The sequence below is a fragment of the Fukomys damarensis genome, unplaced genomic scaffold (genome assembly GCF_012274545.1).
Source record: "Fukomys damarensis isolate Sample0158 unplaced genomic scaffold, DMR_v1.0_HiC HiC_scaffold_38, whole genome shotgun sequence".
Taxonomy (NCBI): Eukaryota; Metazoa; Chordata; class Mammalia; order Rodentia; family Bathyergidae; genus Fukomys; species Fukomys damarensis.
In genome coordinates this window covers 24,525,957-24,539,978 of record NW_022900950.1, presented here as the reverse complement: position 1 = coordinate 24,539,978, position 14,022 = coordinate 24,525,957, and the positions used below count along the sequence as shown (strand labels likewise).

The 14,022-nt window shown below is 40.6% G+C and overlaps 1 protein-coding gene across 2 annotated transcripts in view; it reads right to left on the bottom strand.

Annotated features, from left to right (window-relative positions):
- Positions 1-3,117: 3,117 nt before the first annotated feature.
- Parp4 (poly(ADP-ribose) polymerase family member 4) overlaps positions 3,118-14,022 on the bottom strand; it is a 97,873-nt gene continuing 86,968 nt past the window's right edge. Inside the window, exons 33-34 of one of the 2 annotated variants that reach the window (XM_010633816.3) lie at positions 13,358-13,496; positions 3,118-3,851 (exon numbers count right to left, since the gene is read on the bottom strand). In XM_010633816.3, the coding sequence (XP_010632118.1) occupies positions 3,656-3,851; positions 13,358-13,496 (335 nt within the window). In that variant the 3' untranslated portion in view covers positions 3,118-3,655. The remainder of the gene's footprint in view (positions 3,852-13,357; positions 13,497-14,022) is intronic. The other variant, XM_010633817.3, reaches the window with a different exon arrangement.

Here is a 14,022-nt window from a genome sequence, read left to right as displayed (position 1 = left end):
CAGCACTAAGCAAGGATCTGGGCCAAGGTTATAATACAGGAGACCGAAAACAAAGGCAGGGATGCCAAGTTTCATTCTGCTTTTAATTACCTATAGGGGATCTGCAGGCCCCGCCTCTAGGTCTACATTACAAGACATGGAGGTCCCTGGAGGGTGGGTCCCAGCGAGGGCATGGACCTGTGGCTCTTCCCTCATGTCTGGTGTGTCTTCTCACCAGTATCCTTTGCCATACAAGGACTCAGGCTGCTCTGGCTAAAAACATTCATTCTTCATTTGGGCCTGCAGATGCCCAGTGGGTTCCTAAAACTAAGACAAAACCTTGGCATTTCTACTTTCATTTTGTATCTGTCTCCTTTACTACTTTACAACTTTGGCTCAAGCCAGATGTGGTGGCACATACCTATAATCCCAGCACTCTGGGAAACTGAGGCAGGATTCAAGTTTGAATTCAGTCTGGGCAACCTAGCCACTTAGCAAGACCCGGTCTCAAAATCTAAAAATTCACTATGAACTCACTATGTAGCCAAGGCTGGCCTCAAACTGACAGCAATCTTCCTGCCTCAGCCTTATGAGTGCTGGGATTACAGGTGTACACTACCACACCTGGCTCAAAATTAAAAATGTAAAAATATGTTGAGGATGCAATAGAAGCCCTTGGGTTCAATCTCCAGTACCACAAAACAAAACAACAAAAGCCAAACAGAGCACTTTGGCTTAGCTTCTTGCATCTTTTGTTGTTGTTGTTTTGGTACTGGGATAGAGGGGAACTGAGTCAATCCGGATAAGCAGGAGCAAACATCTCACGATGGGGATGGAATTGCCCCTCAAGAGGGGCCACACAGAGCCAGATGTGAGATGACAAGCAACCAGATTACAGTTTGGTCTGGACTACTTAACCATGCATAGCTCTCGCCCTCTGTGCCTGCTCTTCCTGTTTAAATATGAAGTTCATGTCAGTACCCACAAAGACAGGGCTGAGGATGTCTGGTCCCCTTTGCCTTCCAAGTATAGTTATACTGATTAAATTCCTTTCCTGTACCAGAGATTTGGCTCGGTGGTTCTGGCGTCTGACTCACAAGTACAAGGTTCCTAGTTTGATCCCCGGTAACAAAAAAAAAAATTCTTTTGTGCTTTTCACCAGTTTTCCTCTCTCCTTCTTTCCCCTCCCTTCCTTCCTGCTTTTCTTATTTTATAGTACTGATTATTAAACTCAGGACTTTTACACTAATCTACATCCCCAGCCCTTTATTTTTTATTTTGAGACAGGATCTCACTAAGTTTCTAAATTGAACTTTTGATCCTCCTACCTCAGCCTCCCTCAGGCTAGCATTACAGGCGTGTATTGTTAGGGTAGACTGAGGCACACCTGAGCCCTGAGTCAGGTAAAGATAAAGCAACAAGCGGAGTTTATTTTAGCCTAGGTGTAGGTGGGCCAAGGGCAAAAAAACCTTTGGCCCAGAGGGTGGGGCAAAAGGAGGCTTTTATAGGTGGTTTGGGTAGGGGAGGGAAGGTTATAGAGAAGGGGAGTAGAAAATTGTGAGACTTGAGGAAGGGGAGGCTGAGACTTGGGGAGGAGCCTGTAGGAATACAGGATGTTTTTTGTGGTTTCTGGGCATCTGGGCCTGCAGGCAGTGCTGAGTGTGGTGGGCACATGTTTATCTCCAACCTGTGTTTCAGCTTTTTGTTGTATATTTCTTCTAGGTGTGAAGAGGTTGGTATAAGGCTGCTGCGGTGCATGGCTGCTATAAATTTTTTGTGTGTGTTCTGCAGGGGCAGGGGACCAGACGGGTACCACCATGCCCAGCTTGTCTGCATGCCTCCTCTCTCATCTGTCTCATTCTCAATGGGGAATAAACTCCAGGGCCTCAGCACTGAGAGACTTCCTCAGTTCTCCCCACCCACAGACATGGTTCTTGTCTCACTAAGTTGCCCAGTCTGGGCTAGAACTTGTGGTCCTTTTTCTTCAACTACCCAAAGTATTAGGATTGTAGGTGCGTGCCACCATGCCTAGCAACCACAACTTTTTGTTTTGTTTTGGGGGTAAGAGACCAGACCTGGTACGTTGAGACTTTCTGTAGTCAGGTGCCCCTCTAGCACAGGACTCTGACAACAATGTCCTCTACAATAATAAACCAGTTGGGCCAGGGATTTAGCTCAGAGTACCACACCTGCCTCGCAAGTGCAAAGTCCTGAGTTCGATCCCCAGTACCAAAAAAACCAAACCAAAACAAAACAAAAAACCAGTAAACTAAATAATAAACCAGTAACTCTAACTGAGCTGTGAGCCACTTGAGGTTGTGGGAAAATAATCTAACCTAGGGCTTTCAATTGGCCTCTGAGTTGTGGGTGCTGTGGGGACAGAGTGCTCAGCCTCTGGTATCCTGACATTATCTCCAGGTACAGTGTCAGAACTTCACTGAGTCAGGGGCCACCTGGCTGACATCACTGGGGCAACATGGCTTGCTTGGTGTGTGTGTGTGGGGGGGAGTCCAATTGAAAGTGTAAGAGAAGCTGAGTTTGAGCTCTATTTTCATCCCATATATTCAAATCACTCTAGCTGGAGAGTTGGGCAGAATCAAAATCTGCAAAATGACACAGAAGGCCAATGAGCAATCTCTACCTCAGACATTGACTTCAGGAGTATCTTTCCAGAACTAGACTTTTCATACTGTTCCGGTGTGTAGGCTAAACACTGGCAGATGCACATAGGTATGAATAACTCAGCTGTGCACAGATGGCGTCTCTCTGGTTTTGTTTTTGTGTGCCTTCTGGTCCAGCCAACATGTAACATTTGAGCTTTTGGGCAACTACTGTGAAATAACACCCTACTTCTACCCTCTAGGAATGGATCTGGAGTGGAGGAAGCTTGGAAGTGATCTTCCTTTCATAAAACGCAACTCAAAATGAATTGTAGCTGCTGCCCCCACCCCAGTACTTGGAAGGCTAAATCAGGAAAACATAGGAAGACTCTACCCTCTCCCCCCAAAAAATCATACACCTAAACATAAAATGCAAAACTAGAAAACTAGAACATAGCAAAAAATCTAGTGGGATTGGGTTTGGCAATGAGTTTTTATTTATTTATTTACTTTTTGGTACTGGGGATCGAACTTGGGTCCTTGTGCTTGCAAGGTAGGCAGCAGAACCACTGAGCTAAATCCCCAGCCAGCAATGAATTTTTAGATAGCGACAGTGAAGCACTCAAGAACTGCTCAGGATACCACATTTCTCTTAAGTAGCAAGCCATGTGTCAAGGGATCTGCAGACAGAGGAGCCACAGAAGGGAAGAAACACACCTAGGCCCACAGACCTGGTGTCCAAGGCCTGGGACTCACCACCAGCCAGAGACTGGGCTTCTCCCATCCCGCATGCTTGCTACCAGACTCCTGGAAAGAGAAGTAATCAAGGCCCCAAGACTGTCTGGACATCTCTCAGCACCTTAACACATTGATACACGGTCTCTAATACGGTAATCTGCATTTTATTTTGTTAGTTGATTAAAATAATAAATTCTGTTTACAATTACTTTATAGTAGAGGTATTGATTGCTTCACTGAGTAAAATCATAACTAAATGTCATTATAGGTACCTAGTAATACTTGATTACTTCTGACATAGAAGCATGAGAAAAGTTTACAATATAACTTCACTGGATTCAGCCTTGTCCAGAACACAGGACCCTGTGCAGGGAAGAAGTACTGGCTGGGGCTTGAATTCCCAGTAGTTGCTTAGTGGCCGAGTCCCAGTTTTCACCCAATTCAAGCCTCTGGCAGATGGACGGATATTGTCCTTCCATTCTTCTGACCCATTCACTCGCTTTCTTTATTGCCTCAAAGTCCCAGGGAATAACCCTAGATGAAAAAAAAATTAAATGTTTCCACTGATTTCAGAATCTAAGCACATATGAAATGTAATGTGACATTAAGTTTATCACATTATGCCTAACAAAATAACTGTCAGAGATTAAGATATTGAACAAAAGCAATTCTCCTGATGTTTTGGGAAAGATTTTCTTCCCTTCTGACATGGGGATCTGAGCATGTTCAATACACTTCCAAGTGTGTGACCCATCACCTCCCAAGGTACCCCCACTGCCATGCTGGCTACAGGACTCAAGCTTCTCCTGGTTCTTTCTTTTTAAAATTTATTTTAAAAAATATCATTTGTACATTTAAGATAATATAATGATAACATTCATCATAGGGAATTTGTAGCTTTACATGAAGTATCTTGCTTCTTTTTCCCATCCACTCCCTTCCCTTCAATCCCTCTCCCCATTTACAAAAGCTACATTTCCACTTTTTCCTTCTTTTTTTTCTTGTCCCTTCTTTCCTTCCCACATCCTGCCTCCCTTGTTCCCCTTCCCACTTGAACATTTCTTCTCATTTACCAGCTTCTATTATACATTTTATCCTTATTTCCACTTTGTTTCTCATACCAGAGAAACAATGTGGTATTTAAACATGTGTCCAATTTCTTTCACCTAAGAGTATGGCCTCAAGGTGCATCCATTTAGCTGTAAATGCCTCAAGCTCATCTTTCTCTATGGCACAGTAGTACTCCATTGCATTAAAAAAACCCCACATTTTCTTTATCCATTTTTCGGTTGATGGGTATTTGGGCTGTTTCCAAGATTTAGCTATTGCAAATTGTACACTATAAACTATAAATCTATCACTCTGATATGATGCATTTAATTCTTTCAGGTAGATACCAAGAAGGGGAATAGGTGCATCAAAGGGAACCTCTAGTTTTAGTTTTCTGAGGAATCTCTGCATTAATTTCCACAGTGATTGCATCAGTCTACACTCCCACCAACAATGGAGAAAGGTTCCTTTTTCTCTTTGCTTCTGCCAGCATTTATTGCTTGATTTCTTGATAAGAGCCATTCTTTCTGGAGTGACATGGAATCTCAGAGGTGTTTTTATTTGCATCTCTTGAATGACCAGTGATACTGAACATGTTTTCATAAATTTATTTGTTGTTTCTACTTCTTCATTTTAGAAGGGTCTATTCATTTCAGATGCCCATTTCTGGATTGGGTCTTTATATTTGGGAGGTCTGATTTTCTTTAGTTCTTTATATATTCTAGATATTAGTCTGGGATATTAGATATTTGTCTGAGGCATAGCTGGCAAAATTTTCTCCCCAAACTCCAGTTGTCTCTTCACTCTGTTGGTAATTTCTCCTGATGTGCAAAAGCTTTCTAATAAGGCAAGATCCAGTTGTTGATTCTTTGCAATAATTCCTGTGCAATTGGGACTTTGTTCATAAAGTCTTTGCCTGCACCAGGGTCTTCAGGAGTTCTAACTATTCTCCTTTCCAGCAGATTGTTTCTGTTTTAATATTCAGATCTTTGGTCCATTTCCATTTTAATTTAGTGCAGGTGAACAATATGGGTCTAGTTTCAATCTTTGGTATGTGGAAAGCCAGTCTTCCCAGCACCATTTATTAAAGAGGCCATCTTTCTTCCAGTGAAGGTGTTTGGCTCCTTTCTCAAAGATAAGGTAGCTGAGTATTTCTAGAATTGTTTCTGTATCTTCTAATCTGTGCCACTGATCCTCAGGACTTTGTTGTTGTTGTTGTTTTCCAGTATCATGCTGCTTTTATCTCAGTAGATTTATAGTATAAATTAAAGTCATGGATTGTGATGCCCCTGCCTTGCCTTTGCTGTCCAGAACTGCCATTGTTATTCTAGGTCTCTTCTGGTTCCAAATTAATTTTAGGATTGTTTTTTCTAATTCTGTGAGATAATGCTGGTTGGAATTTGGATTGGGATTGCATTAAATCTATATAACAATTTTGGAAGCATGGCCATTTTCGCTATATTGCTTCTTCCTACCTACCTAAGAACAAGGGGTCGCTTTCCATTTTCTGATACCCTCTTTGATCTCCTTTTACAGAGCACTGAGTTTCCAATGTAAAATTCTTTTACTTTCTTTGTTAGATTGATTCCTAGGTATTTTGTTTTTTGGGGGATGCTACTGTGAAAGGTGTTGTTTCCCTAATTTCTCTCTCAGTGATTTTGTTATTCATGTACAAGAAGGCTATTGATTCTTGAGTGCTGACTCTGTATCCAGTATGCTACAGAATTTGGTTATTCAACCTAGAAGTCTTTTAGTGGCATTTTTGGGGTCTTCCATGAAGAGTATCATATCATCCATAAATAATGTTAATTTAACTTCTTCCTTTCCTATCCATATTCCTCTTACTTCTTTCTCTTGTCTGATTGCTCTGGATAATATTTCCAGAACTATACTGAACAAGAGTGGTGACAGTGGACACCCTTGTCTTGTTCCTGAATTTAGAGTGAAAGCGTTCAGGTTTTTGCTCATTTAGTATGATGTTCGCTGTTGGTTTGTAATAGATGGCTTTTATCAGACTGAGATAAAGACCATCTATTCCAATTTTCTGTAGGTTTTTTTTTTTTTTAAATCATGAATGGGTGTCAGACCTTGTCAATCACTTTTTTTTTACATCTATTGAGATGATCATATCTGATTTGATTTTTTTTAGAGCCTCATTGATCTACTTTGCTACTTCCACTGTTAACACTTCAGAAAGTCTACATAGGTGGCTTTGGAATTACTACACCTTATTGTCCCCTGGGTTTTCCTTTGGTGAGCTGGGAGTCTGGTATTGTATCTTGCTGAAATGTCTTTTCATTCTTTTTTTTTTTAGTTTAATTCCTCAGTTGATGCTTGTAAACTGACTGTGGCAGGTAGCTTTATTTATTTAGTTTTTGGTACCAGGGGTCAAACTCAGGGCCCTGTGCTTGTGAGACAGGCACAGTACCACTGAGCTAAATCCCCGGCTGTATAGCTAGCATTTAGAACCCTTAGGAAATGACTGCTTCTCAGATGTCATCTAGGTGTAGCTGGATATGGGATTTTAAGTTTGTTGCAAGATCCTATGTTTTCATTTTACTGGGGATGAGAAGTTGTTACCTATTTGGCCTAGCCTCTGCTTCTTCAGCACAGGCCTAAAGTATTGTTTATGACCCGATTAGAACAATTATGTCACCTTGGCTAAAGCAGTACAATCAGCAATAACAAGAGCATCAAACACAGCCCAGAAAATGACAAACTGTGATAACTATTAATTTGCCACCTTTAACCATGTGAACTGTTTATGGTAATATAACAAAATACCAAACAAAGCAAAAAATTGTATACAGTAACTATGCCCTTAATATGGTGGTTTTACACTCAGAGGAGAAAAATTATATTTTTTTTCTGGTACCAGAGATCAAACTCAGGACCCTGCTCTTGCAAGGCAGGCAACAGTGCTGCTTAGCTAAATCCCTGGCCCTCTGAGGGAGAAAATTTAAAAAGAGTTAAGGAGAAAAGATAAAAAAATATAATTAGAGGAAGATATTAGCAGCAAGGATGGAGGAGAAAGCAAGATTATGTGAGTTTTGGGAAACTGGTGAAGAAGACAGGAGAGAAAGAGAGAAGGAAGAAATAAAAACAAGAACAGAACAGAACAACAATAATAACCAGAAACAATATTCGCACTCATATAAAAATAAGAACAAACAATCAAGAAAAAGAAAAAAAATATATCTATTTTAGCATATGTCTCTGCTGTCCCTGGTAGACAGACTGACAGAGCCAGTCTGTGCTGATTGATTTCAGCAAACCAGTCATAGATTTATGGTGGGGTAGTGGGTAATTCTTTAGTTCCACTGAAGTTCAGGCTGGTTCTGGCTTTGAGGCTGGAACCCAATTTGTTTATCCTGTATGCCTTGTGCTGGCTTGAACTTGGGTCCCTGCTGGTTTGAACTCAGCTCCGTAACCTCCTACTGACTTGAACTTGGTTCCACCTTACCCTGACACTGGAAGCCACTAGAGGGAGCCAGCCTGCAGCTGTTCTGGGTTCTGAGTTCAGTTGGCCCCTCTCCAAGATGGCTACTGGCAAACTTGCCCTCTCCTAAGGGACATCTGAACCTGAATAACTTACCAGCCACTGCAGTCTGCTATGTTTACTGCTCCGTTTGACTGCTATGCTTCTCTGAAGAGGCCTGTGCGGTCACCTATAGTCACCATGTGTCTGCATATTTGAGCTACCCTTCCCATGCAGCGAGTCAGAGCTTGGGGAGCAAGTGTTCTTGCCACTTCTTTCTTCGGTGTTGAGGTCTCTCTCTTCACTCTCCCTATGGGCTCCAATTCTTGCTTTAGATTCTTGCTAGGTCTCAGGGACTCACTTTTCTCCTTTTTCTGTTCCTCATGTTGTTATATTCCAGTATCACTTCTGGTTATATATATTTTTGTTTTTGTTTTTGGTAACCCAGGATCAAACTTGGGACCTTGCGCTTGCAAGGCAGGCAGCAGCACCACTGAGCTAAATCCCTGGCCCCTGATTATATATATATTTGGTGAGGTTCTGATTTTGTTCTTTTTTTTAATGGTCCCAAGGAATTTGGGGGAGGTCTGATTTTTTTTAATGGTCCCAAGAATTTGTGGGAGGTTCTGATTTTTTTTAGGGGGGTTATATTTTTTTGAGACAGGGTCTTTCTATGTAGTTCAGGCTGTCCTTGAATTCACTATGTAGACCAGAGTGGCCCCAAACTTGTGGCAAATCTCCTGCCTCAGATTCCCAAGTGCTGGGATTACAAGTGTGTGCCTCTATGCTCGGCTGGTTATTTCTGCACTGTTGGTCCCATTCTACTTTTCTCAATATAAATCCTATCCATTCTTCATGCACAAATTTGAATACTCTTTTACAAATGAGGTCTCCATTTCTCTCTTCTTTCTGTTGTACCAGGAATTTTCAAATTGCTGAATTACTTACAGAATACCTGAGAGTCATTCAAGAAAATGGCATCTACTTCACTGTTATGCATACTAGGAGCAACATAGTAGTAACATGTATGTAACATAAATATGTGTCAGGTTTGTGTCCACAAAATAGTGTTGAATTGTTTCAACTGCCAAATATTCAAATATATCCACGACTCACAAAACTTCCAAGATCTTTCATTATGTTAAACAGCTACTTCCTGACTTGCTTTGGCATCTGATAAAACTAATTAGTGAACAAGTGGCAATATATACCAAATCCTTTAAGAAAATTCTATGGAGGCAAACAGAGTTTAAAAAACCCTCTCCATCTTGCCAAGTATTTCCCGTGAACCAGCAAAGGGCCACAGCCCAATATGGTGGTGGAGAGCTGGGGGCATGTCCTCACAAGGCTGTGTGATGTGGTGCAGCTTCCCTTCAATACTGTGAAGGTCTGTTTCCTTACTTGTGAAAACAACATGGGGTCTGATGGTTTCTTGTGGAGATTAATGAAACTCAGAAATTTAACACACTCAACAGTCTGACACAGAGTTGGCACTCAATAAATGTTAGTTGAATGAACATACTAATAATGACAATGGCTACAAGGGTGATGTTTCCCAGTAATTATTTATCTATATATAATTACTAAGTACTGGAAGGACTAAAACTTATTTTAAGTATTTTGACTAATTCAGTGGGCCTTTCTTTATTCTAGTTGGCCTCAAATGTTATTTTTGTTTTCCCCTGATACTAGGGATTGAACCCAGAACCTTCACAATAAGCTATATTCCCCAGCCCACTTTATGTTTTATTTTGAGATATGTACTCACTGAGTTGCTAAGCCTGGACTCCAGCTTCCAATCCTCCTGCCTCAGCCTCCCAGAGTGCTCAGGTTACAGGAGTGTACCACTATGCCCAGCTTTTTATTTTGCTTGTTTTTTGAGAAAGGGTCTTAGTATGTAGTTCAGGCTGGCATTGAATTCACTACATAGCACAGGCTGGCCTTGAACTTGCAGCAATCCTGCCTCAGTTTCCCAAGTGCTGGGATTACAGTCATGTGCTACCACAAGTGGCTTTGCCTAGCTTAACATTTTATATAATTTACAAAGGAGTGTGTCTCAGTCACTTTTCTTATTGCTGAGACAAAATACCCAATACCTAAAGTTAAAGGAGGAAAGATTTATTTTGGCTCAGTTTGTACAGGCTTCAGTCCATAACTGGATGGCGCCAAAGCAGGGTGGCGTGGTTCAGGGGCATCGCAGAGGAGAAACAGTTCATGGCAAGCAGAAGGCAGCAAAAGCAACAAGCTGCAAGTGGCAAGCAAGGACAGCAGATCTCTTTCTTTCCTTTATATTTTATCTAGGCTACACACACTTAGGTCAGGTAGCACTCACACTCACGAGGGCCTTCCCATTAACCACACTCAGAACTATGCCAAACCAATCAGCCAGTTCATTTAGTAAACACACACCCTTGATCCAAGCATCGCACATTCTAGAACCAGCCACCTCTGAAAAACCCCACCTATAACCACATGAGGCCTTAGGGAGACATCCAGATACAAGCCCATAACATTTAGTGCTTTTAAAAAATTCACACAAGGGTCTAAGGATGTATCTCAGCGACAGAGCAGTTCTGGCCTATTCAAGGCCATGAGTTTGTCCCCAGGACCACCATCACCACCACAAAAAAAAAATCACACATTTTTGCTGGACAGCATGAAATTTCCCAAAATGTCTTGAGTTTTTGTTACATTCACTTTTTTTTTTGGGACAGGGTCTCACTATGTAGTTGAGACTGACCTGGAACTCACTATGTAGCCCAGGCTGGTTTCGAACTCACAGCGATACTCCTGCCTCAGCCTCCCGAGTGCTGTGATTACAGGCGTGCACCACCACACCTGGCTACATTCGCTTTTTAAAAGAGGAATTCAAATAAATTTTAAAGTGCAGATATTATATGCTATTTTATTACCTTTGTTAAAATTACGCTCATTATTTTGTCTTCCTAGAAGTTTTTATGTTTCTCTTTTTTTTTTTTTTTTTTTTTTTTGCTGGTACTGGTCATTTAAGCCAGGGACCTCACACTGAGCTGCATCCTCAGCTGTCCCCCTCCCCTTATTTTAAGACAGGGTCTAATTTCATTAAATTGTCTGGGGTGGGCTTGAACTTGACACCCTTCTGCTTCAGCCAGGACAACAGGTGTGGTGTGCACACCCAGCTGCCTCTAAGCTTTTGATCACTCATCTCATTAGTAAGAAAACCTTGCTGACATACTCCCATGTAATATAATACTACATTAATGTTATATACATAATGAAATAGAAAAAAGAGAAAAATTTAAATTATGTAATAAAGTTACTTAAAAGTGTTGTTTTAAAACACTAGTAATGACTTTTAGTACCTATTTTAATTCTAATTACTCGCGTTTTTCTACAGTTAAAGACTATCAATTAATTATGACTGCATTTTTATGATGGTCAAAAATATTCCCTACTGGGGCCAGGGATGTAGCTCAGTGGTGCTGTGTCTGCCTGAGTTCAAAGTCCTGAGTTCAAATCCTGGTACCAAAAACACAGAAACAAAAACAAAAATTTTCTCTATTTTTTTTCAGTATATCTTTCCATGTATTCCCATATCATATATTTCCCTTTCATGAGAACAAAAGTTTTCTCAGTGAGATAAACTTGTTCTAGTAGAAAAAGAATTAGGTCACATAATGACTAATATCATAGTTGTAAAAGATGAAAAATAAGAATAAAAACAGCAGTAAAATTACGTACTGAAAACACCAAAAATTTAGATGCCTTAATAGAATATACATGAAAGTACTCAACTATCTCTTTAAAATACTTATTTGGACTGCCTGATGGTTAAAAAATGATTGATTGTATCCAAGGCTACTATTGAAGTTCCCTCTGCCAAAAACAGTTCACTTAACAAAAAGTGAGAGCTGAATAGACCCAGTAATGTAAATAAAGCCTGAATTATGGGCCTGTGCCCCTGCCCAGCACAGGCCTAGATCAAACTCACCTTTAAGTATTCTGGACAAGGCAAAGCTTTCCTTTTTTAAACCTCAGCATGTCTCCCTGATCTGAACTGTTTACCCTCTCTTCAGGGTAAGTTGTATCTTATCATTGAAAAATATAGTATCAAACATTAAATGACTTTTTTATGACAAACATCTTTTAGTTTTATGAATTTATTTTCACCAATGTTATGGTAACTTCTGTTAGCTAGTTGTGATGCTTAATGTGAAAATAAATTACAACTTTTTTCATCTGTTGTAAAAAAAATAATAAGTGTTGTTTGACTTATTAAAGTGACAACAAACTATTTTGCTTTCACAATAGTAATGTAGCAAGATCATTCTTTGTCATTTTAAAAAATCTTAGCTTAATACTTTATGACATTGCAGTTCAAAAGTTGAATGGGTTTAGAGCCAGGCAGGGTGCTATGGTAGTGCTGCTATTGGGGAGGCTGAGACAAGAGAATCACTTGAGGCTGGGGATTTAGCGTAGTGTTGCTGCTGCCTGCCTTGTAAGTGCAATGTCCCAAAAAAGGAGGATCATGTTAGCCCAGGAGTTGAGGTCTGTGTGGGCAACACGAGATTCCATCAAAAAAATAAAAATGAAAGTTCAAAATTATGCACTTGTTCTAGTAGCTAACAGTAGTTAGAATATATCTAAAGAGGAGTACCTATAGCTAGTCCCAGTAATCATATTGTGGTTCTTCTGAGGCACGTAAGATTGCAGCACCAAATCTGGAGCCAGAACAGCTGGGCTCCATGGTCAGGCTGCACATAAACTGTCCTGTACTATCCTGGGACCATATCCTGTGCAGCCAGAGGCAAAAATACTGTGCCAGCCCTGCCTTACCACAGGAACTGTGAGCAAGTTCTTACCTATGAACAAATTCTCTTTGTACTTGTAAAGCAGAATATACATGTAATATAATTCCATGTAGCTTCTTGTAAGGGTGGAGAAATTGTTGAAACTGTGAGTTGCTTATTACTACAGTTAAAGACACCTGTGTTATGATTTGGATGGGGAGTGGGATCTTGCTATGCAGCCCAGGTTGACTTCAAATGCACAATCTCCTTGCCTCAGAACTGGGATTACAAGGTGTGTGTCACCACAACTGGCAATGGTTTGGATTTTAAATGTCCCCCACAAGCTCCTGTGTTCAGGGCTTGGTTCTCAATGCAGCAGTGTTTGGAGGTGGGCCTTTGAAAGGTGACTGTATCATGAGGCCTCTAACCTAGTAACTGGATTAATCTATTTATGAGTTCTTAATGAGTTATTGGGAGATGGAGGAAGATTTAGGAGGTGGGTCCCAGTTGGAGGAAGTAGGTTGCAGGGGGGTACACCTTGAAGGGGATATTTCATCCCTGGCCCCTTCCTCTTTCCCTTTTCTTCCTGGATGCCATGATGCTTTGTCTTACCAGAGGCCTCTGAACAGCAGAGCCAAGTGACTCTGAACTAAAACCTCTGAAACAGTGAGCCAAAACAATATTTCTTCCTTTAAGTTGATTTTCTCAATTATTTTTATCACAGTGACAGAAAACCAACTTACACAAACCTGGAAATGGAAGGGTCATCCAATTTCATCAAAGATTTGAAGATTATTTCCTCTTGTTCCAACCTGGTGCGAAGAAATTGTAGAACCAGCAATGTGGCAATCAGGTCTAAGAGACAGTCTCTTCCTTTTATACCTACAAGCAAAACACTTCTTTATTTCTGTTGGAAACTCTACATTGCAAACTGTGCACACTTTAAAAATTCTATTAAGGGTCAGGGATGCAGCTCAGTGGCACTGTGCCTGCCTGACAAGCACCAGGTCCTGAGTTCAATCCTTGTTACTGCAAATAAAACAAAAAACAAAAAAAACCCAAACTATTAAATAATTATACTACTTTTATGCCACAATACATTAGCAGATCATAAAACTCTGTGCACTTGTTAAGGTCCTTACTTTGACTGCTACTTAAAAAATGAGATCAGGGGCTGGAGATTTAGCTCAGTGGTTCTGCCACCTGCCTTGCAAGCGCAAGGACCCAAGTTTGATCACTGGTACCAAAAAAAGAAAGGAACAAAAATTAAGGTTGTAGGAAACTGCATCATATTCAGTTAACCCTGCTTCTTGCTGTCTTCAAAAACCAGAAAGATATGAAATATGATAAAAGAACTTTAGTCTTAGGCTTCTGCTGCAAAAGAGTAAATCTAAATATATGACAGATA